Here is a 25,521-nt window from a genome sequence, read left to right as displayed (position 1 = left end):
TTCAATTCCTTTATTACAATCGTATTTTTTCCCTTTCCCTTGTTGCAGCTAAAACATGTGTAATAACATTTCCCACAACATGTATGCTCCATATTGTAAAAGTAATAGACATTGTAAATTTCTTGCTAATATTGTTCTCTTGCATTCAATGAATCTCATTAAAAACACCAAACACTGTACTCACTTTTCACTCTCTCCCAACCATTTTGAAACAAGGTCAGAGGAAGATATTGAAAAGAATGTGGAGTTGTTTGCTTCTGTAGCCACAGCCTTGGCCAAGTAGGACTTTCCAGTTCCAGGTGGTCCAAACAGAAGGATGCCTCTCCAAGGGGTTCTCTTACCTAAGAGCGCATTCACATTTTGTAAAACGACATACAACATGGCATACAATTAACTAAAACCAGGAATGGAACAGTTTGGTATCTACCTCTATGAAGGCACAAAAGCTTCGTTCAGCTTGTGTGTAACCCTATTATACAAGTGAAAGTAACAAAACATTCACCTGAACTAATATTCTGGTATGAAGATAGGTGGTATAAAGATAATGGGAGAGGAGTTTAGGAACGTTTTGCTTTAGCTGTACATAAAAAGGCATACGCTGTCCTATGAGCTTACAAGGGTCAGATTTCTTTAACGATCATGATGATCTAAATATACATCAGTTGGTAATATTTAGTTTGAAAATATGGAAGCTGAAGGGATTAACATAGGCGTTAAGATAGGGAGAAGGAGAAGCTCAGTGAGAAAAAGACACTGACTGGCACCGAGTTCGAAGCAGGGGTACCTGGTTCAATTCCCGGTGTCGAGTCTTTGTGACCTTGGGCAAGTCACTTTATCTCACTGTGCCTCAGGCACCAAAAACATATATTGTAAGCTCCACGGAGCAGGCAAAATGTCTCTGTAAGGCGCTACGTAAAACTAACAGCGCTATACAAAAACATTATTATTATTATAACCAGTGGTTGACAAATCACCAAAAAATCTACTCGCCACACAAAAAAATCTACTCGCCATCTAGTACCAAACGTGTGCTGCTTGGGCCAATATTTACTCGCCCGGGGGTTAAATCCACTCGCCCGGGGCGAGCAAATGTATAGGTTTGTCGAACACTGATTATAACTAAAACATTGTTTGTCTTGTTAAATCTCAACAAGTTACCAGAAAAAGACAAGATATCTGCTTCAACCAAAATAAGATGCTGTGTACAATGGAAATATGACCGTCAGATTTCACCTGTGAAAAGATGTGGGAATTTAATTGGTAGAATCACAGCTTCTTTAAGCGCCTCCTTGGCTCCTTCTAGACCAGCAACATCATTCCACTTCACGTTGGGTTTCTCCATAACAATGGCACCTATATAATAGACAATTACCAAATCATAAATACTGCAAAGTAGAGAGTTTCAGTTTGGAACTTAAGGGTGCAGTTCCACCCAAGGTGTTTTTTCCCCTTTTTCATCTAGGTATGAGCTAGGGCAGGGGTGAGCAAACTTTTTATGCCGAGCCCCCCTTTTCATCCATAAAATTTCTCGGGCCCCCCCTGCCTGATGTAATCAAAATCACATGAAAAAAAAAAAAAGACCCTTTATTAAACGGTATACAATATAAATCCAAATATGTTTAAATACTTACATATTTCAACAGCTCGCGCTTGCAAAATTAGGCTGCGTCCACGCTGCCGCTGAGAGCGGTGACATCACCAACTCTCCAAGCATGAGCACAAGGTGTCCTGCATAATTTTGCAAGCGTGGATCGGGGCTATTTGTGTGTGTGTCTGTGTGTGTGTATTGACCGCTGCTGAGCGCACAAAGTCAATTTTGTTTGTCTCCACAAGCGCCAAGCTTGGGAGAGCGTATGTGCACAAAGGCAATACTTTGGGGGGGCATTCATCCACTGCTTTGCTACCTCCCTTCCCTCTCCCCCCCCCTTTTTGTTTCTACCTTCCCCTCCCTGCTCTTTGTCTTGCTATCCCCATTGTCATCCAAACTCCTACCTACATTATTATTTATTTTTCCCCGTTTTCAATGTTGTGTTTTCACAGTTTTTTTTACATTATTTCTGTACATTCATAGTATGAGTGATATATTGGCAGCCGACCCTTTCATTTGCAGAGGATCACAGCGAAGCAGGTTGCCAGCGGAGGAGAGCAGGACCACAGCGCTATTGCAGGGCAGACACCGGGAGGGGCGTTTGATTTCACCGAGCTCGCGCGTGCTCCTCCCCATACCTCCGAAGCCCCTGCGCGTGCACTCACAAACCATCACGTTGCCGCCACCGGCACTATCCTGTTCAGCCACCCGCACACATCTTCAGCTGCCCGCCCGTGCACATCTTCTTGGCCGCCCCTCGCGCACAGCTTTTGCGTCCTCCCGCGCAAAGCGTCTGCCGGCCCGCGCACCCAGTTTTTGTCGCACGCCGCCTGCGCCCCCCCTAAATAATCTTGCGCCTCATTGTCCCCCCAGTTTGCGCACCACTGCATTACAACACACACACTAGATCCCCCCCACACACACACACACACACAATCCCCCCCCACACACTCAATTCCCCCCCCCCCACACACACACACACACACAATTTCCCCCCCCACACACACACAATAAATCACAACACACACACTCAATCCCCCCCCCACACATACACACTCAATCCCCCCCCCCACACACACCCTCAATCCCCCCCACACACCCACAAACACACAATCCCCCCCACACACACAATCCCCCCCACACACACAATCCCCCCCCCACACACAATCCCCCCCCACATACAACCCCCCCCCACATACAACCCCCCCCACACACACACAATCCCCCCCACACACAATCCCCCCCACACACAATCCCCCCCACACACACACACACACACAATCCCCCCCACACACACACACACACAATCCCCCCCACACACACACACACACAATCCCCCCCACACACACACACACACAATCCCCCCCACACACACACACACACAATCCCCCCCACACACACACACAATCCCCCCCACACACACACACAATCCCCCCCACACACACACACACACACACACACACACAATCCCCCCCCCCCCCCCACACACACACACACAATCCCCCCCCACACACACAATCCCCCCCACACACACACACACACAACCCCCCCTCCACACACAATCCCCCCCACACACACACACACAATCACAACCCCCCCTCCACACACACAATCCCCCCCCCCCACACACACAATCACAACCCCCCCCCTCCACACACACAATCCCCCCCCCCCCCCCACACACACACACACAATCCCCCCCCCCCCCACACACACACACACAATCCCCACACACACACTTTCTCCTGAGGGGGCGACATGCTCCGATCCCCCAACCCCCCATGCTGCTCACAACTAGTGCGGGAAGCAGACAGGAAGAGAAGGAGGGGCTGTCTGTGTGCAGAGAGAAGCCCCGCCCCCTCTGCAAGACACAGACACAGAAGCAGCAACACGGAGCGTCTGGCCAACCGTGCACAGCTCTGCCCGCCCCCCAGGTTTTCCTGCAAGCAGCCCGCGACCCCCCTACATAATCTTGCGCCCCCCCAAGGGGGCGCGCCCCACAGTTTGCGCACCGCTGTGCTAGGGAATAGGTAGAGACAGAACATGAATCCTTTTTGTTGGTGCACACTCTTAAAAATCTACCTATTCCCTAGCTAATTGCATTTTGATCCTCCGGTGGCACCTCTATTTAATTCTAGAAAGTTTTATACTCTATTCATAGTTAGAGCGAAGATCCCTCCTCCCCCTTCCTTCCCTGTTCAGCTACCATCTAGGTATGAAGCAAGGCATCTCCTGATCTGAGCGGTGTTAATTTCAGCTTTGGGGACCCCCTGCTTCCCGAGATGCATACCACTGTAGGTATTGCCAGCAGTATCCCAGGCTGGGTGAAGAATATGGAGATTTAAATGTTCTGCAAGGAAGCTGCAATGCCACCCGTTGTCGTTTCATATTGGCCTGTGTGACGCGAGAGCTTTAAACATGCATAAGGAACTGAAAGCACCTTCAGGAGGTATGTATCGTGGGATGCTAGGGATCCCCCAAATTAACAAGATTCAGCTCCAGAGACGACCTGCTTCACACCCAATTAAAAAAAGAATTGTTGGAATGCTCCTTTAACAGACTGAGCAGAAAATCTTGTGGATATGAAATGAATGACAAGTAGATGTTCAAGTAAAATAGGAGAATAAGGAATGTTACTGAAACAATAATAGCTGATCTTGGAAGGCACGAGTCTCTCAACCCAAGCTACAATGTAATTAGGTTACCTTGAAGCTGGGTCTGTAGCTTCTTTTTTTCTGGGTCTTCTGAATCTCCATCATCACTATCAGCCCTAAATAAAATAAAAACTAATTACCTTCGCTATTTTTTATTATATGCTAGACAAAGAAAAATGAGGACGTAATGTATTTCTGTTTACAGAATGTGAACAAACTTTTATTTTATACAACTTATATGAAGTAAACTGTTGATGTAAATATCAAGAGATAGTCAACTCATTTGTTAGAAATGCAGATGTGTTTTACTGTAATGGGGGTCATATTCCTTCCTAATTCAACAAATTTTGTGCTTGGGACTGAATTCAATAAATGGCATCTTTACTTTATGTCCATGCTCTTTTCTCATCTGTAATATGTTCAATTGCTGCTTTAACCCCGTCACGGTAGACCAGGTCTTTTATATTTTTGTGATCAGTCAAAACGCAAAACAAGGCAATGAAATAAACAGGGGTTTATTTGGATAAAACCTCGGAAATACAACAAAAACACAAAACTCAGAAATATACACACTTAAAGGGGTCTGGAGATTGAGATCTAGCCTTTCATATGTGCAGGGCACCGCATGAAAAAGGCTTACCCTGATCAGAACCTTGTTCTGGGCGTCCTCACCAGGACTTAATATCTGCGAGGCAGGCTTTTCTAGCTTCAAAACGAAGCCGTTTGCTCTGCTATTTTGAACAAATCAACTTTGAAAAGCCCGCCCTAGCTTCATCGCCATAAGACACTGGATGGTCTGGTACTCTGACTCGGCCATCTCCTTACATACCCTCCGCTAAGCTATCCTTAGAATGGAGGTAGGAGCAGCGACCAGAGGGTGGGAATTCCTCCCCGCCAGCCAATAGGAAAAAGGGCTCGTCTTTTGGCTGACGTCAGAGGGGCGTGTCAAGCTGGCTCGGAATGCCCCGTGGCCAGGACATGACATATGGGAAACGCGCCGACATTCTGCCGCTTCCCCAGTCAATCCATTGCCGCCTACTGGGCAGCTCCACTGAGTGTGGCAGACCAGAGGGTCCTCCCCACAGGGGGTCTCTGTTCTCCAGATCCAGTACTCCACCCTGCCCTAGCCACTTCGCATCGACAGCTCAACATCCCGTCCCCTCTTTGAACTACGGACTCTATGCAGACTTGCTGGCACCGTAGCCAGATGCCCTGGCTGACAGCATAGAGCCTTACAGTAAATGTAGAACACATTATAAAGTACACTTTAATAAAGAATATACTTTGGGGAACCTTCTACTTATAAGGGGAATGGATTTGAGATATTTGGGCTCGAAATCCAGGAGTCAGGGGGACACTGGGTTGCCCCGATGTAATTCACCCCGTGTACCGGCAAATTATGCTAGCTCGCTGGGGAGAATTAAAGCACTACCAGCAACTTCAGCCACCAAACTCCTGCAAACAATTGCATTTCTACCCAAATATCCCCCCTAAAACCGACACAAGAAATGTCACAGTTCTAGGGCAAAAGGAACATGAAAACAGAAAAAAGCAGGGGTCACTTTATTTTTACATGTGTAGTCCCTGGCTTATGGAGCTACCAGGGTCCCCCATGGTTTCAGGGGTAACAAGAGGGCTTAACCTTTATTAGATAGCCTGGTTAACTCCTACCGTCACAAATCCTTTTAATGATACAGGGAAACGTTACAACTGATGCACCACAGCTGTTAACATAACGAAGACAGTTACCTCCACATGGACATCTTTATACAAGACTGATTATATACAGATTAAAGCCTGTTGGTCATGGCACTTCTATAGCACAGTACAGCTCAACCCCTTTATAGCGCGATCCACTACACACACAAAAGTGTCTGCAAAAGTTAGTGAATCTTTCAGTGACCACCATTATACACATAGGGCCAGAGTTAGCTCTGTTAACTCTGGGCTCATGATGTGACGTTACTGAAAAACCATTAACGGACGTTATTTTCCCTGATGTCAACACCTATCCACAGAGTTATTATATGCAAAAACATTAAAGGCAGAACGTGACATTAACTTAGGTTAACATCAAGTCACTTAAGCTCAGATTTGGGCCTTTACAGGCTACAGAAGCCACTTCATTTCAAAAAACAAAATGCATGTACTAAAGTGGTTTTAGAATAATTTCACATTATTATACTTATCCAGATATATATGGAAGACTTAAAGTATACCATTCTGAATACATACCCTTTGTCCTCACCAGCAGCAGGCGGGCCTTCTTTGACGGGCTTTACTGGCTTTGCAGGTGTCTTTTCCTTCTTCTTCAGATAAACTTTCAGCTTCTCTGCTCTGTCTAGATATTCTTCACACTTTGCTCTGATGCTCTGTTTTGCCTTATCTCCTTGTGTATCATCTAAAAATGATCAAGGGGAAAATAAGTAATGTGTCTTCAATTCATGCTCATTAGGCTATACCGCAATAGTGAGCAGCTCTAGCGATGAAGGCCCGGACAACAGAACATCAACATTGCATCACCAGAACTCTCAAAACTCAAAAAACATCTGTTAGGTATCCCCAGAAGGAAAGACAGAGGGTTGTCATAAATGGAACTTTTTCAGGTTGGGCTAAAGTTGTGAGTGGAGTACCTCAGGGATTGTTACTGGGACCCCTGCTTTTTAACTTGTGTATAATGACCTTGAGGTTGGCATCGAGAGCAAAGTCTCCATCTTTGCTGATGATACTAAATTGTGCAAGGTAATAGAATCAGAGCAGGATGTAATTTCTCTTCAGAAGGACTTGGAGAGACTGGAAACCTGGGCAGGTAAATGGCAAATGAGGTTTAATACAGATAAATGTAAGGTTATGCATTTGGGATGCAAGAATAAAAAGGCGACTTACAAATTAAATGGAGATATATTGGGGGAATCCTTGATGGAGAATGATTTAGGAGTGCTTGTAGACAGCAGGCTTAGCAATAGTGCCCAATGTCATGCAGTAGCTGCAAAGGCAAACAAGATCTTATCTTGCATCAAACGGGCAATGGATGGAAGGGAAGTAAACATAATTATGCCCCTTTACAAAGCATTAGTAAGACCACACCTTGAATATGGAGTACAATTTTGGGCACCAATCCTAAGAAAAGACATTATGGAACGAGAGTGTGCAGAGAAGAGCCACCAAATTAATAAAGGGGATGGACAATCTAACTTATGAGGAGAGGCTAGCTAAATTAGATTTATTTACATTAGAAAAGAGGCGTCTAAGAGGGGATATGATAACTAGATACAAATATATTCGGAAACAGTACAAGGAGCTTTCAAAAACTATTCATCCCAAGGGCAGTATAAAAGGACTCGGGGGCATCCCTTAAGGTTAGAGGAAAGGAGATTTCACCAGCAACAAAAGGAAAGGGTTCTTTACAATAAGGGCAGTTAAAATGTTGATATCACTATCCATGGAGACTAATGGCAGATACAATAGATTTGTTCAAAAAAAGGTTGGACATCTTTTTAGAAAGGGAAGGTATACAGGGATATACCAAATAAGTATACATGGGAAGGATGTTGATCCAGGGAGTAATCTGATTGCTAATTATTGGAGTCAGGAAGGATTTTATTTTTCCCCTTATGAGATATCATTGGATAATATTTCACTGGGGTTTTTTGTTTGCCTTCCTCTGGATCAATATACTGTAACTACGGATACAGGATAAAGTATCTGTCGTCCAAGTTTAGCATAGGTTGAACTTGGACGCATGTCTTTTTTCAACCTCATCTAACATGTAACTATGTAGCCGTCATTATATTCTATGGAACTAAAAAAAAAATACAATGAAAAAGACCTTTTTTAGTAGATAGCAATCTTGACCGAAACCGGAAGTGACGGCAAGCACCCACGGCCCTGCACAGAGTAAAGTAAATCCAGGGCCTCAACGTTCAAATACCTGTCCAAACCAATTCCAGGATACTGCCCTCCTCCGTAGGCCCTTCATTTGTGCTTTAGTGGAAAGCACTGAAACATGCAAGTTAACAACTATTTGGTTTTATTCATACTAGCCTACTTTCCAGATCAGTAAAGGGTATTGCACCATATTGGTGTATCTGTGTGCACCTCCATTCTCTCACAAGAAAACCATGGAGCAAATATAGAAAAATTATGTACTTCAGTTTTAAATAGATTTTACAATTACATTTTTCAACGTACATGAATGAAGAAAACTGAAAAGCTAGCAAATGTTTCAGTAACCTCAAATGACCCACAAACATGAGTAAAATACGTCACATAACAGTGATAATGGCAATGATTGCTGGACTGTATGGCAATAATTTGCCACTGGAATTATTCTATTATTTATGTTTTAGGTGAGTAGCATAACACATCTCTGCGCAAGTCACGAAATGGAGAATTATTCTTACCGTTAATTCCTTTTATTCTACTCCCTCAATGCCAGTATAAATGTATGGTGAAATAAGCCTCAGCTAGTGGTATGAAAACTTAATGAATCAGGTTTCAGCAGCCCCTGTAAGGCTCCCTACTTTGACCCTCACACCAGTTATTTGCAAAGACGAGCAATAAAAGAATAAAGAATAACCGCATATCAAACAAAAGAATCAGGAAGAAATTCCACTGGGAAGGTAAAGTTGTACTGGCTTGGAGGGACTAGAAGAAAAGAAAATTAATGTTAACAATAATTCCTTCTCTCTATGTCCCTACTTTGCCAGTACAAATAAATAGGGACATACCAGAAATAGAAAATATTTTCCATGGCAGCAAAAAAACCTTCAATATAATAAATTATTTCAGAAGCTGAATCTCAGACTTCTGTATGGCGTTAAACTCTCTCTGCATAAGGAAGAAAAAAAAAAAAAAAAAGTCTGATGACCCACAAATCTAGGAGTGCAATATTTTCTGGGAGGGGAGATGGGGGTGCAGTCTGAAAAGTTTGCTCACCCCTGCTCTAAGCCATGGTCCAAACTGATACCAGCACAATCCTGCATCAGCCAAGAGCAAATCCCCAGAAAAGCTTACAGTCCAAGTATAGCTCCAAACAGAGAAAACCAGTTGGAAGTGAAAGCTCCACACAGAGCACTACATTCGCTTCAGAGTAAAAATAAAATAAAAATATTTTTTTTTTTATTATAAATGACCTGCAATATTCATGGTCATGTGCATACCTGAAAGTTGCATTACAAACATATATTATCTCTAGCGATGATATTGTGGAGCGATGGAAGATAACCCTATTTTTAAAACTATGATGTGTATGTAATAGTATTTTGTATAAAGCGCTATGGCAGAAAGTTATTTAACCCTTTGATGCCTAGGGCTATCAAGGTATTGCAAATGAATGCATTGAGGGAAAAAATGGGGGTGTTAACAAACACCATACTAATAAAACACAAAAGCAAGATATCCATACAGGGTGAGTAAATATTAAGCCTTGGGTTGACCAACTTGGGCTTTGAAGGGGTTCATATATTAAGTTCAACATCATTTATTGTGTATTTTTAATCACCAAATCTAAATTGGCTAGTCTTATCGTGCCTATGTCTATAGTGTCCATTTTATACACAGGCAAGAGAGGCTTAATAGCAGCCAGCAAGTAGCCGAGTTTCATGCATAGAATGTGAATAAGTCATTACAAATTAATTCTTTATTTGCATACACTGCCTTTAAAAAATATGCTAGCATATTGCTGCTGTAAAAAGCCCCTCACCACTTTTTTTTAAAATTTTAATTGTGTTGTATAGCTTTAGTAAATAAGATGTATGGGCATTAAGTGAAACTATGCAAGAGACCCAATGTGGTTCTACAAAGAGCTACGCAGGAGGTATTCATTTTTAGCACAATGGCTATGACAGTGGGTAAGCCAACACTTGCTTCCTTACTACATACTGTGGCCTACGGGGATATCAGGCAAATCTCATTTGCCTGGTGATAAGCGAACGCCACGCTATATCAACGTGCAACAAAAAAAATAAACCTTGTGAGGCACCTACTTTCCCCTTGACTGATATTTTTATCATAACTTAAGAGCAGGGAGCCTTGTAGGGGCTGATGGAACTTTTTTCTGAACAACAATTGAACAGAACTTAATTCCCCATTCAAGCGTACCGGCATAGTAGGGACGGAGAGAGAATATCTGATATTTATCTTATTCTTGAAAAGTTACCCATGCATTCCTTATACAAAAGCATGGCGCCATTGGTATTAAAGGTTACATCGTATTTAGAGTATAAAGTTTTATTAATTTGCTACCAGAGCAGTTAGAGACTGCCAACTATTCTGGTAACGAAATAATCCATATATGTATTGGGGCGCCTAATTGCATTGCTACCAACATGACACTCGCATGGATATATGGAAAGACGTGTGTTGAGGCAGACTGATGTATGGTAGTGAACAAAAAAAACTTCAGTTCAGCTTACACTTTATCACATGAAGAAAATACTGCACAGCGTGCTGGTACAGGCGAAGAGCTTCTTCATAGTTTCCAGCCTTGTCTTCCTGAGATGCCTTGCTGGCAAGGTCTATGGCTTTCTGTTGGGAAAGGCAAAGTTTATGCATTAAGGCATACTGCAGCTCGAAAATATAGCCCAGCATGCAACAAAGCTATGTTGCACATACGAATACTAGTACAAAAGGTCAAACACAGGAAGCAAGAGCGAATATCACGGCGATTAAACATTTCTAAAAGCAAGATAGTAGAAAAGGAAAAAAAAAGTTTTAGTATGGTTAGGGTGACCAGATGTCCCGATTTAGCCTGGACAGTCCCGTTTTTTTTTTTAAATGTCTGTCCCGGTTGCCCGACATTCTTTAAAATGTCCCGTTTTTTGTGGCTGTCCCGGTTTTGACCATCAGAGCAGGGGGGCAGCAGAGAGTAGAGAATGCAGGCAGAGAGGAGAGCGCGGAGCCCCAGCAGTGACCCGGGAGTCAGAAAGAACATCCGGTGTCTGCTGCGAGGGCTCAAGATGGCTTCCCCCACCCATGCAGGTAGGGTCCAGAATGGGGGACACACACTCGCTCACACAATGATGGGGGGGGGGGGGAGAAAGAGTGAGAGAGACAGAGAATGGGTGGGGGAGGAGACAGAGAATGGGGGGGGGGGGAGACAGACAGAATGGGGAGAGGAAGGGAGGGGGTGAGAAAGAATGGAGGAGAGACAATGGGAAGGGTGGAATGAGAATGTAGGGGTGGGGGGGAGAACGAGAATGTAGGGGGGGAGGGAGAGATAGTATGGAGGGATGGGGGTGGAGGGAGGGAGAATGGGTGTGTGAGAAGGGGGGGACAGGACAGGGGCGGAGAGACAAAGGAGAAGGGGCGCAGTTGGTGATGTCATGTGTTTTATAAAAAATATTTTTTTAAATGTGTCCCGGTTTTTACTTTTGTAAATCTGGTCACCCTAAGTATGGTGGATAAGACAATGACCACACATGGTTCAGGAGTGTTCATAGCAACACTTGAGACATTAAATGTGTGTAAACTATCAGAATCCCTTCTTCGTGAATAATCGCTGATGCTCTGTTTTGAACCACACACATTTAATTTCTTCGTAATGTCACTTTGCTATAAACTTGTTTATACTCTGCAGTCATGTTCTTTGGCCCCAAAACATTTAACAAGTAAGATACCTCTTAAATGTTACATCATAAACAGATGCAAGTCACTGCAGACAGATTTAAAGATTGCAATAACAAAAAAAAATACATACAGTACTTATTTTCTTAATAAATTAATGTCTTGTATCGCCTAATGGAGCGTTTTTCCCACAGGGGTTGCTAGGAAGCCTTGGGTTCCCCAGGCATCCCTAGAATTTTCCCTGCAATTTTTACATTTGAAAATAATACCAAAATACAGAAGAATTTACAATCCATCTGATCTCAGACACGCTATTAGAGAATGTTGCGGTTCCTTACAATACATCTGATCTCAAACACACTCTTTAGAGAGGATTGGGGTTCCACAGAATTTCACAATATAAAATGATTGGATTCCTTAACAAAAAAAAAGTGAGGTTAAAACACTGGCCTAATGGATCGATGCAGACAAGATGTGCTTAGACAAAAGAATAAAAAACACAGAATTTCAGCATTTTGCATTCCAGTGTTTTAAGAGGGAATGTATAGTTTATGCACGTCTCGGTTTTCCCAGTTTGAAGGTAAGCTAGATAGTCTTCACGGAAATATAGTGCACTATATAAATAAACTGGACACTTCTACAAGTTTACAGCCTCTAGAAGTTCATTTGCTGCAGATTTCCCAAAACCAAGCTAAGTACAATTTTATGAAGTGATACCAGTTTTAATGTTCTCGCTCAAAATAGTTCATTCAGCATGATCAGATGTGCACGGTTATGCAAAACACTAAAGCTGCAGTTCAGTCTTTTTTTTTTTTTTTTTACATTTATTTTTTTACTTCAATAGTTTTGTGGGCAATCTCTAATTAGCTAAAGAACTGTATAGCTGCAGGTCAATTCGTTCTCCATGTATTGATAGGTCGAAATTTGGTGACATATTAAAAGCTGGGATTGTTTATAATCTGCTTGTCTGTCAGTGGAAGCTCATGAATATTCATGAGCAATCCTGCACTGACGTGCTAGAGGGAGGGCAGGGCTGACAAAGGGGTGTGCCAGGGCTTGTGACAGGACATGAAGGGGCAGTGCCTTAGCAAATGCTTGTTAAAATAGAATACAAGAAAATTGGTCTTTCAAAGTTGTTTTTTTAAAAACAGAAAATGCTAAAAGTATTTTTTCTTACTACAGAACTGATTTCTTAACAAAAAAAACACACATGCAGGATATTGACTGAACTGCAGCTTTAATACAAAACTAATGCATGCAAGTTGTTAGGAGCTGTAAGTGGGCAGGACATTGGAATGCCTGTTATATTGGTCACTGGGCAAAATGTATGTCCTTTGTGGTTATGATATATATAAAATAATAAAATAAAAGGCAACCCTAGTTTTGTCTCATACTTCACTAGAAAAAAACCCAATCAATATGAAGAGGGGGGGGGGGGGGTGCTAGCAAGAAGCAGCAAGCATAACAATGGATTTATGAGAATTATTTCAATGCTTGATCATGTGTGTCATCTTTCTGATTTAAGCATAAATGTAGAATGGGTATATTCGAAAATACAACATGTGAGTGACAGTGACATGACCTTATTCCAAGCACACAGTGTTCTTCTATCTTCAATCTACCCGTGTCTAACCCCCCCCTCCCCCCCCCCAAAGGCTGGCTTTAAAAATAGAGTGTTGGTTTGACATTACAGAAAGAAGGATCATCAATACGTGGCGCTTAGAGATAAATAGGTGATAACTTTCGATAAGAAATTCTATATAATACAGAAATAAATAAGTGCATCAAATGTTTTATAACCAGTGTGGTACAATAACACACACACACACACACACACACACACACACGTTTTGATCAGAGACAATGTGAGTGTTTTATCTATGATCATTTTTATAAAGCTTTTTGTATCAGCCTGCACTCTCTGGCTTTTTATATTGCCATATTAAGGTCTTATCCGGTGAAGTGGGTTACCTGTCTGCCACTTAACTGGGGGAAACTCGTGTTTACACAAAGATGCCTCTATGGGAATTTGAAAGAGTGAAATTTGTAAGTACAAATTTCATTGGAATTGGGAAGAAAGACGTTTCCTTAAAACATCAGACATATTGCACTATTTGTGGTGTTTGTTTTGTCATATATCTGCGCCCCCCCCCCCCCCCCCTCCCTATCTGGATAACGGAGACAACACGAGGATTGAGGAAGCAATCAACAGTAGCAGATAGTATCTGCCCATGAGTAGCTAACCCAGAGGTTAATTCGTTCATTCAACCGGGAGCCAACGACCACGACACATTTAATACTTTGTTATAAATCACTTTATTGTGATATCTTTGCTGGTGATATCAGTTTGTCCACTAATATTTTATTTGCTTTCAATACCAATAAAGGTTGTTTTTATACTATCCTTATAATACACTCACAAAAATTGTCTTGTCAAGACTTCTGTTTAACTTAAATACACTCATTAAAAACAAAAACAGGACGAGGAGGATCTGTGACACTTCCCTCAAGAACCTCAGTTAGGACCCCCCTTGTTAGCAAAAAACACAGATATAAAAATGTGTAGACTCACATGGGAGATCAAAATTGCACAAAGCCTTGCATATGTAAGAGCCAGGTCTGCACTAAAGAGCAAAAAGTGCTCCAGAGCGCTTATGCACGAAGTGCAAACAAATGCTCAAAAAGCTGGAGCGCTAAAATAAACATCCTCAATACAAAATATTCCCCACAAGGGGTAACGTTACGTGTGGCAGGAACCGATGCGTAGTGCAGCAAACTCAGAGCATTTGTTTGCACTTTGTGCATAAGCGCTCTAGCTTAGGCTGGAATCATACTGTGTGCGATGGCGTGTCCACGCGCCAAGCACAAATTGCAGGATCCCTTCGAGGCCGTTCCTAGTGCGCGAACAACGATGCGACCGCGTTTTGAAAAGACAAAAAAAATTGTCTTCAAGCGGCAGCGGTTCAGCCAATCATGGCTAACCAACTCTGTGACAGTCACGCCCCCAGCCCCTCATTACCGCCAGCAATATGAGCAGGGATCGCTTGTGCTGCAGCCGCGCAGCACGGTAGGAGCTTGCACTGTCGCTAGCAAGCGGAGTGTGTCAGCTTGGCCTTAGTTGGGTAACCAGGAGGTAGGCAGTGCACTTCCTAAACCGGAAGATAACCCCTGGAAAGATTCCAAATGTATCCAATTGGATAGAGCACAGGTTCACAAACTTTTCCCCGTGCACACCCCTGCCTGCTCTCCTCGGCGCCTCCCCCGCATAAAATGACACGTGGGGTCACATCGCCATGGTAACGTGACGTTATTTGACGCGGGGTTACCAGGACAACGTGTTGCAGTAAGGTAAGTTTAATAGAGGCCTCGCCGGTCCCCCGGCATTTAAGTTAAATGCCTGGGGAGAGAACGCAAGACATCTATAATTGCCCCCCCCCCCTGAAAATATAGCACGCCCCCCAGTTTGTGCACCTCTGGGATAGAGTAAAAGCGTATTAAATTGAAAAGGGAGGGGAGCACAACCAATATTCATGAAGTTTGTCCCTCTCTCCTATACATTTTGCAACTAGTGTGTCTCTCTTCCTGAGGAAACAGGATGTCACCAAGTTCCGGCATCTCACTGCTGCGCCCAACTCATACTTGTAATATTTTAATTACATTTTCACTATACAGTACTACACTAGAGCTTTATTGATTCTTTTTTACATCTTTCTGTGGAAACTCTTCCTTCCTATAAAAGACACGATGGATGTTTTATCTCATTTGGAGTCCAAATATATGAAATAAATGCTGCACACCTAAAAAGAGTATAATGAAAGATGATAACAATTACCGGTGCGCCTGTGTTTGAACGATAGCCTGTAATCAATCCAATGCAAGTAGTAGTTGAAGGAACACAGGGCACAAACGGATTTGGAATAGCTAACTCATTTATTGAGCCAAACAACGTTTCGACCTTCTTGGTCTTTATCAAGTGACAGTGGCATTATCTCGTTTGGAGCACATCACAGTTGACAAGGATATTATCCTTGCAATCTGTGATGTGGAGTCTCTTTATACAAGTATAAACCATAATGACGGATTAAGAGCTACCAAATTTTATCTATGCAGAATATTTCCGATGAATTAATACATCTTATTCTTAATCTTCTGCATTTCATCTTGACTCACAATTTTATTTTCAAAAATAAATATTTTTTGCAAAAAAGGAGGTACTGCAATGGGGGCGACATGCGCACCCTCCTATGCCAATCTCTTCCTGGGGTGGTGGGGGTGAGAGAGTGTTTTCGGAGGAGAACCAGCCATTTATCCAGTTCATGTTGTGGTTGAGGTACATCGACGATAACCTCATCCTCTGACAGGGCACTGCTGGGGGGGTTGCGTTGTTAGTCAATGTCCTCAACCACAACTACCTTAAAGCTGCAGTTCAAGCAATATCCTGCATGTGTGTTTTTTTTAATAAATCAGTTCTGTAGTAAGAAAAAATACTTTAAAAAAACAACAACTTTGAAAGACCAATTTTCTTGTATTCTATTCTAACAAGCATGCTTGTTCCTATAGCAACGATTTACATTCCCCATATTTAAAGATGTCGCCAAACTTTGCCGATCAATAGACGGAGAACGAATTGACCGGCAGCTATGCAGTTGTTTTTTTAGGTAAGTAGAGATTGCCCACATTAAACTATTAAAGTTAAAAAAAAAAAAAAAAGGGAGCCGAACTGCAGTTTTAACACCAATTTTTTTTCCAGTGTAGTCCCATCAAGGTTTAACTCCTAGATCTTATCATCAGTATTGGACCTGAGAGCACTAATTTTACGGATATTTTCCGCAAAAAGACCGCAACTAATTCACTTCTTCATGCCACCAGTTTTCACCCCACACATCAAATTAAGGGTATCCACACCAGTGAGTTTCTTAGATTGCGATGCAGTGTGTTGTCGCAGTCTAGATTCATAGATAGGGCAGGGGAAATGAAGCTACGGTTTCTCCAGCGAGGATATAGTCATAATTGTATTAAAAAAAAAAAAAAAAAAAGGGTTTCAAAAAAGTTTGGATACACCAAGGGTCTCTCTCTTACAACCCAAAACAAAAACACCAAGCCAAAATTAAATGAGGTTCATAGGCACACAACAAACAATGGTCAGAGTTACAGAACATCCTTTAAAAAACAAACAAACAAAAAAAAAAACACACACACCACACAGCAACTTGGGTGTACTTATGACAAACCTGGATATGAAAAAAAAATAAATAAAAATAAAGGCATTGGCCAGTTAATGACCAGTCGTAGATCACCCAATCTACAAGATAAACTGGTCAACAGCCACTATGTACCAAAGGTGAACAGTACCTTTCTATCCACATTCTCTAAAAAGGGCTACTTTAAATGTATGCACTGCTTAGCATGCACATTTATGCACCAAACAGACTTTCACAAAGAGTTCAAAAACTCAATTTTAAAATCAAAGAATTTTTAAACTGTAAATCTAAAGGGGTCATATACTGTATCTTATGCTCCTGTGGTCTTCCATATATCAGGATGACTACACGTGAAGTACGGTTTCGAGTGCTTGAGCATAGCAGGAACATTACGAATGCCATTAGAGACCTGGACTCTTGTGTTAAAAAAAAAAAAAATAAAATAAAACTAACATCGGTAGCCAGGCATTTTATGCTTAAACATAACTGACTACATTATTATTGGTTTTTGCTATTGAGAAGGAATCTTTGGGAATACATGGTGGGTATCTGGAAAAAGCCTTATTACGTAGAGAATGCAGATGGATCATTCAGATGGATTCCATGATTCTTCATGGTCTCAATGACTATCTGGGTTTCTCTATGTTTTTGTAGATCAACATTCCTATTTGACAGTTTACCTTTAAGTGGCTATTTATAGCTCTGTTTGTTTCTGCGTGTTTTTATTTATTAGTTATGATTTGGTCTCTGTTTTCCTTTTCATCCTTATTTATTTGGTCTATTTCCAATCTGTTTTTAGGTATCCTTAGATGGTTCATGGGAAATTATATGAAGTCTTGTACCTTTAAGAACATTTTTATTTAGGTATTAAATACATTTTCTCTGTACCACTTCCTTATTGCCCGCCTTGTGCCAGACAGCAGCAAGGATTATCCAAGATCCTATCTGCACCGACTTCGCAATACAGATATTAAAGAGCGGTGGGAAACTAGAGGCATCACGGGTTGCCATGCCGACACGTCATCACGCTGGCGACTCCACTAGCGGTGCATGCATCTCACGTTCCGTGACGGCATTCAAGGGCGATTGGATGATCAGCCGAGACGCCTTTGACATCAGCTGTTTGTTCCTTTGGGCGCAAAGATTTCCTTTTAAAAAACTGTTCGTCGCTCAAGTTGCTTTTACCACTCCCAGTTGAAGACAAAGGTTGAAACACGTAAGAGTGGGAGCACTTGGTAGGACACCCTGATTCTCTCTCCTCTGAGAGCACGTAGCTATATCCAATGTGGCCTTGGTGCTATGCATGTTTATATGACTATGGATTGACATGGATTAATTTTCAAGACTGTCTGTACATATGAATAACTGACTGCATTTACTAGACACCTTGACTGTTACACTCCACTTATGGTTAGTGCCGTTACAACCACTTTATAAACAGCATATACTAGTACAGGGGGGCGCAAACTTTTTTCCCTGCTCCCCCTGCCGGCGGTCCCCTCACATCCACGCCCCCCCCCTCACCGGCGTCATGACATCACGTTGCCATAGCAACGTGACATGACCTCGCGGCGTTGCCATGGCGCCGCGTGTGAGAAGCCACCGGAGCCAAGGTAAGTTAGGTTGACAGAGGCCCTGCAGCTCCCCCGGCACTTAATTTAAGTGCCTTCGGGAAGCTTGCGCGAGGCCTCTATAAACCCCAGGCCCCCACACAGTCAGTCTCACGCCCCCTTGGGGGTCGCACCCCCAGTTTGAGCACCGCGGTACTAGTATACCATCTTATGAGAAGTTGTGTATCTTACTGAAGTTAGGATAGGACACTGTCCAAATACTGCACTTTGGTAAAAACAACACAATTACATCTCCCTCTTCTTACTGTTGGTGTGTAGTGTCATAAAATATTGTTTGGTTAAAGTTATTTTTCACTCATTGTGGTATATTTGGAAATCAGTCGTGCTATTCTCTTATATGCCAATTGCTTTATTGATATTCAATTGGGCTTTAGCATTCTCGGTCTCTTGTGGATACGTGCAGGGTGCCTATGCTATGTTTTAATCATTTTCTGTACTGCATTTTTATATTCTATGTGACACTCAAACTTTTGTTTAATTTTGGTAAACCTGAGTGCTTCTTTAGGGACTCTTTCCCCCGTTGTTCACACACACACACACACACACACACACACACACACACACACACACACACACACACACACTTTAGGGTGGGAGTGCTGCACATACACAAATATATATTATACACACACACACTTTAGGGTGGGAGTGCTGCACATACACAAATATATATTATACACACACACACACACACTTTAGGGTGGGGGTTCTGTACATACAAATATATATTATACACACACTTTAGGGTGGGGGTGCTGCACATACAAATATATTACACACACACTTTAGGGTGGAGGTGCTGTACATACACAGCCAGTGACGGCAGCATCTCCCCTTCCCTCCCCGCTGTACACACGACATATTCTCGTTCACCTGTAGGTTGGCTCCTCCATTCGCTGCCATCTCTCCTCCACCCGGGGGACTCGGGTGTATGTGTATATCCCGGTGTTATATTTTTAGACCCCTGCTGCTCTCTTTCGTTCTCTCGTTTCCGGGTGTCTCCGTACTTCCGTGTACCGGAGACACTTCCGCCGACGTCACAGCTCACCCAGCCAACCGCTCTCACCCGGCTGAGCGTGACAGGGCGGTGCTGAGAGGATGACGTCTGTAAACCGCAGCACGGGGTTACTGTAACAACGCCTAGCGGGTTGCGCGTGACTACTGCGCGGTCGTCTGCAATCCTGCGCGCGGCAAAGAACACTGGCGTGCGCGCGGCAAAGAACACTGGCGTGCGCGCGGCCGAGCTAGAGAATCACGCGCGCGCTCTCCTCTAGTTCCGTCAACAGACAGGTGGGACAGGGAGGGTACGCCCACGCGTTCGATTCTTTCTCGGTTACGTCATCGCTCTACCTGCAGCGGCACCTGATTGTTTTTTTTATTGGTGAGCACGGGATGCTGTGTCACAGTGCGTGGTGTTTGTGCGTCACAGAAGGCGCGGCACAGGCTGGAGCTTCTCTCACTGTGATGCCCTGTCAGAGAATCTCCAGAGCCCCGGATCCGCCCAGTGGCTGTTACATGACATGATCATTTCTTGTGCTGTGTGTATGGCCCGGAAAGGCCTCGGACATGGTGCCACAGACCGTCCGCTCGCTGAGCGAACAGACTGCCTAAGGCCCGGGCCATAGAGGAGTGGGGAGAGCGGAGGCGCGATTGCACGGACTTGCAGGCGAGCCAGCGTGCGCGAAGGGAGCCGGGGGGGGGGGGGGGGGTGGTTGGAGGCGGGGCAGTGACGTCGCTGGGCCAATTGCCTGCGACGCACTGACGTCAATGTCACGGCGCCGTGACGTTGACACTGCTGAAGGCTGATTGGAGGTTTTCAGCTGACAGCGCGCTGAAAAACAGCTTGGCGCTCGGCTGAAAACTCCAAAGCCTGAGCACGCCTGCGGACGCTCGCGTGAGCCCCCTCTCAAGGCATCCTCATTGAGGATGCAGGGGCTCTGCGCTGAGCGTCCGCACGCCTCAGCGCTGCTTGTCCATCTATGGATGCCGCCTTAGGCTGCATCCAGGGTTGCAGCAGCCGTACGCCTTGGTCCGGGGGGGGGAGGGGGCCTGTGACGTCACAGCTGTTTCGCCCTCATTGGGCGGCCCTGCGCTCCCTTGAGCGTTTGAATTTAAAATTTTGCTAAGGCTTCCGCACGCTTGCGTAAGCGAGTCCCTGCTAAAGCCGCTCTCATTGTGGCTGCAGGGGCTCACTGGTAACACGGGGCGCTGACCATGCCCGAGACCTAACATGGTGAGATTCACAGCGCTGAGCAGCGCTGACGCTCATGCTCTCCTGCTCAAGCAGGAGCTTTTTTGTGTCCCTGCATGAGCGTCAGGTGGGAGGAGGGGCTAGCGCTCCATGTCACAGCGCCGACGGCATGGACTGCCATTGGCTTTTGGCGGTCACGTGACCGGCCCTACGCATCCCATTGCGGGGAAAATTAAATTGTGCTGTCGGCTGCAATTCCACACGCCTCCGCATGTCTGCGGAAGCACCATCTAAAGACGTGCTCAATAGGGATGATGTTTCCCCTCAGCGCGGGTCAGCACAGTCTTTTTTTACCATGGCCCTGGCCTTAAGGCAGTGTTCGCGTCTGTGCGGCGTGCGTTCGTGCATATGTGTGTGTATATATATTTATCAAAGTTTAAAACAAGAGACAGAACATGAAACACAGACAGGGCTCAGTGCTACATCGATTAACACAGATACACGGTACAGTGCCTATAGAGAGAGAGAGAGAGAGAGAGAGATCTTTTGAATAAAATGGTCTTTTCGTTTTAGTTTAACCCTTCCTTTGGCCAAAGTGTTGTAAGCCCTTGAGCCCCTCCAAGGCAGACCACATCTCAAGGGTCCTAACACTAAAATAAATTCATAATAATAATAACCTGTACATTACCAGATTACCAGGAAGATTGATTTATAATAAATATGTCAAAATTAGTTGCATAGTTCTAAGTCTGATTAAAGCTCTTATTAACCTGTACATTACCAGGAAAAGCACTCTGCATTAGATTTGTCACAATCAAACTGTATGCAGGTTCCCATGAGTGTGGAGGTGAAGTGGAGTGAGCTTTTAACCATTTAAAAGTGGGAGGGAGTGAGCTTCCCAGTTTTGAAGCTATTCTGGGGGTTCAATATGAGCTTATTGGGGTTCTGTATGTTTTGCAATTCTGTTCATCTGGTCCTGGCTGATTTGGAGGGTGGCTCCTCCTCAGTTTTGAAGCTCACTCCCTCCCGCTTTGCAACTAATTTTGACAGATTTATTATAAATCATTCTTCCAGGTAATGTACAGGTTATTAAGAATGTATTTTAGTATTCAGTATTCTGCTGTTGGACTATTAAGGCCTTCTATTGACATATTTGACATAGAGTGCTATTAGTAGGAGGAAACTTTTTTGATCTCTCTTTTGATCAACACCGATAATAATGTACAGGTTATTAAGAATTTATTTTAGTGTTAGGACCCTTGAGATGTGGTCTGCCTTGGAGAGGCTCAAGACCTTAAAACACTTTGGCCAAAGGGTTAAACCTAAAGACCATTTTATTCAAAAGATATCTTTATATATAGGCACTGTACCGTGTATCTGTGTTAATGGATGTAGCACTGAGCTCTGTCTGTGTTTCATGTTCTGACTCTGGTTTTAAATATATTTGCCATGCTCAGTAGCACTTTTCTTTGACACCGATACGCATATATATATTGTGGTTATTTTGGGGGTTCAATATGAACTTATTGGGGTTCTGTATATTTATCAACGTTGCACAATGTTAATAAATAATATATTCTCACGTGTTTTTTTTAATTTTTAAAATATTATATAATACACACACACACACACACACACACACACACACACACATAGAACTTCCCCAATGATACACAGACTACTTCAAAGTGACACACACACACACTCAGTGACAGCTACCCAGCGACACACACATACAGTACTCTTCCAAGCTTGTCCCTCACAGCAGCCCAGACCGTACACACAAAAAGTGTGCGTCATTGGACGAGCGTTCACACAGGCGCGCACGCACGCACCCACTATATTACGGGCCTAAGCTTACACTATAATGCACACAGTACTTTATGTGCGGAGGATAATCATTCAACACCTTTTAATAGGATTTGAATAGGGAAGTGCTGATTTTTTTTATCAGTGAGACTACTGAAGTCTATGAGACAGCTGATGGTAAAAATCAGTGTGAAACATAAAATCACTTGAGGGCTGAGGTGTTAACTCAAGGTCAACAGGGTGCTAATGATGCAGGCCCCGAGGTTATCACGTGACCCTGAAGTTGAGTCGACACAAAGAAGGAAGGATAATTGTTAACAAAACTATTGATACACCACAGCCTTATATTTAATCAAGCTACTTACCCAAATGTCTTTGTAACGTGGTGCCCCACCAACATATTGCATCATTAAATATTGACGTTATGATGGCTGTGCGCATGAATATTAGTGCAATGTACTTTAGTTCCTCTGTCAATGTGGGATACCTGAGCTTAGAAGGAAGTGAGCAACTTATTTGAAGGCTGCAAAGAACATATCGTTCTTGATATGCAGACATAATTTTACCCATAAAAAACGTGTGTTTTGGAATTTATTTGTTTATACCAATTTATACATACAATTTGTGATTAAATCCCTATAGCTCCCTGGTCATTTATTACATCTTTCATTGATCCTAAAGTTGCTGAAATTAGCTGAAGGTTCAAAGCTTCAACCAATGGCAGACAGGTGGTCGATTTATTGTTAAAAATAGGTGAAAACATGGTGCTCAAAAATCACATGTATGCACTGTGTAGATGTAACGGATCGGGGGACTCACGCTTCCCAGCGTGTCCCCGTCACCCCAGTTCCTACGACACCTCTCTACCCCTCTTCCATACACTCTTGCCCCTTCCTCCACTCGCGCCCGTTCCTCTGCGGCGCGGTCTGTGCGCTCTGACGCGTGTTCGGGTCACGTGCGCGGCTCCTGCACTGTGCGCACACGTTCCCGGTAACTCCTTACCCCCGTGGTGCGCGCATTCCTCGGCGTGACTCTATCACACCAGCCCCTGTCTTACCTGGCTCCTCCGCCTCTCCTTCCCTTCTGCCTCCGCTGCCGAGCGTCTCCCTGGCGGTGTGCCCCCCACGCCCTGTGACACACGCGGTGCGCGTGCATAGCAGCCTTACAGAAGGCGCGCACACCCGATCCAGTTATCGGCCGCCCCCGAATGTTAGCTCCGCCCCCCGTGGCTTACAAGCCATCTCTCTGGATTATTTCCCTGTCTCCTCCCCTGCTCTCTCTGACCTATCCCTGCAAACACTCACTCAACTCTCTGCTCCTCCTTTCATCCCTATTGGTCCTCCTTCCTTTATAACCCCACTCTGTCCCCTCACTCATTGCTCTGCATAGCTTTCCTGTAGCTCCTGTGTGTGCAGTGTCTATGCCTAGCGCCCTTGTTTGTTTCAGCTCTGGTTCCTGTTTCTGCTTCTGTTTGGATTCCGTTGGTTTGAACTTGAAGACTGCTTTGGATTTGACTACTCTACCTTCTCCTGCCCTTGAACCCTGGCTTATGGACATCACTACGTTGCTATCTCCAATCCTTGAACTCTGGCTTACGGACATCACTACGCTGCTCTCTCCAATCCTTGAACTCTGGCACTTGGACATTACCCTCCGACCTCTGGCACCCCGGACTCAGCAAGTATACGTTAACCCTTTCTTACCAGGCCTGGCAACGCATTACCACACTCTGTGCACGCCCTCACTGCTGTGGGTGCATGTTATACCCTTACCCACCTCAGTACTGGGGACTGGCCAGGTTTGCGGGCATACAGGCGTTACAGTAGATAATTGATATAACTCCATAAATGTCCAGAGTGCTGTATGAATGTCCCCAGTAAGGCAGTCCATGCATAAATAGATGACCCAGGAGAGTTAGGGACCTAATGGTGTCCACCTGACAACCACACTAATTGGCCCTTAATCCTTTCTCCCAAGGGAATACAATGATAATAAATGGTACTAGCATGAGGTAATGTAGTACAGGGCTATGGCCCATTACCTGCCAGAACAGTCCAGCCACTCCAGGGCGTGCAATCCTTAAAGTTAGAATCAGGAAAATGTAGGTTGAAACCGGAGCACAACCATGATCCAGAGTGAAAAAATAAGAAGTTTCAGGGCAACGCAAAATAACAATGAATTTGTTGAATATAGCTCAAAATGGAAGGGTGAAAAACGCACCTATGCATTTCGTGCGTTAGCACTTCATCAAAAAACAAAAAAGAAATACAGCGCCAGGAAGAGATGATTAGATGTGCAAAATTAATAGTATGTAATTCTAATTTTGACCCTCAATGGGATACCCCTATTAGGGAGGAGAGAACGGAAGGAAGGGGATAGGGAAACAGGGAAGGGGAGGGAGAGAACAGGGGGGGGGGGTAGCAAAGGGGGGTAGGGATGGGGTAGGAAAGGCAGGTCCAGATGGACAAGACCACCTGTGGCTATGCTTTAGTGTGACCCAAGAGAATACAAACAAAACAAACTGCAATTGGACAACAAACTACAAACAATAAATAACAATACATTGTGAACACAGGGAGGGAAAACAAACACAAGGAAAACAAATATGCCACAAGTAAATATTAAAAGAAAAAAACAAAGTATGGATAAAAACGCTGGAGACTCCACGCAGCTTTCCACAGGAACAACCACCTTCCTTGAAAATAAAAGTCGCTAGGACAATCGCATAAAAAGTCTGTGGCAATTGGTCTTTCTGCACCGGTAGATAGCTGGAAACCTCATGGATTCATAGATTGGTGACGTGCATCCGCTTCCGGTTTCATATGTGCACCAGATTGTGCATTCGAAAAGCGGTCATCCCAGCAAAAGTGTAGCACCTCTC

General features: G+C 43.9%; 1 protein-coding gene across 1 annotated transcript in view; it reads right to left on the bottom strand.

The window, feature by feature from the left end:
- Nucleotides 1-19,827, bottom strand: part of VPS4B (vacuolar protein sorting 4 homolog B) — a 33,410-nt gene extending 13,583 nt beyond the window's left edge. The window contains exons 1-6 of the mRNA XM_075585844.1: nucleotides 19,514-19,827; nucleotides 10,659-10,770; nucleotides 6,478-6,643; nucleotides 4,294-4,358; nucleotides 1,234-1,353; nucleotides 185-341 (exon numbers count right to left, since the gene is read on the bottom strand). Coding sequence (XP_075441959.1) covers nucleotides 185-341; nucleotides 1,234-1,353; nucleotides 4,294-4,358; nucleotides 6,478-6,643; nucleotides 10,659-10,770; nucleotides 19,514-19,543 — 650 coding nt within the window. The 5' untranslated portion in view covers nucleotides 19,544-19,827. The remainder of the gene's footprint in view (nucleotides 1-184; nucleotides 342-1,233; nucleotides 1,354-4,293; nucleotides 4,359-6,477; nucleotides 6,644-10,658; nucleotides 10,771-19,513) is intronic.
- Between the last annotated feature and the right edge of the window lie 5,694 nt (nucleotides 19,828-25,521).

The sequence above is a fragment of the Ascaphus truei genome, chromosome 2, assembly GCF_040206685.1.
Source record: "Ascaphus truei isolate aAscTru1 chromosome 2, aAscTru1.hap1, whole genome shotgun sequence".
In the NCBI taxonomy this organism is placed as follows: domain Eukaryota; kingdom Metazoa; phylum Chordata; class Amphibia; order Anura; family Ascaphidae; genus Ascaphus; species Ascaphus truei.
This window is presented reverse-complemented; position numbering and strand designations above follow the sequence as displayed.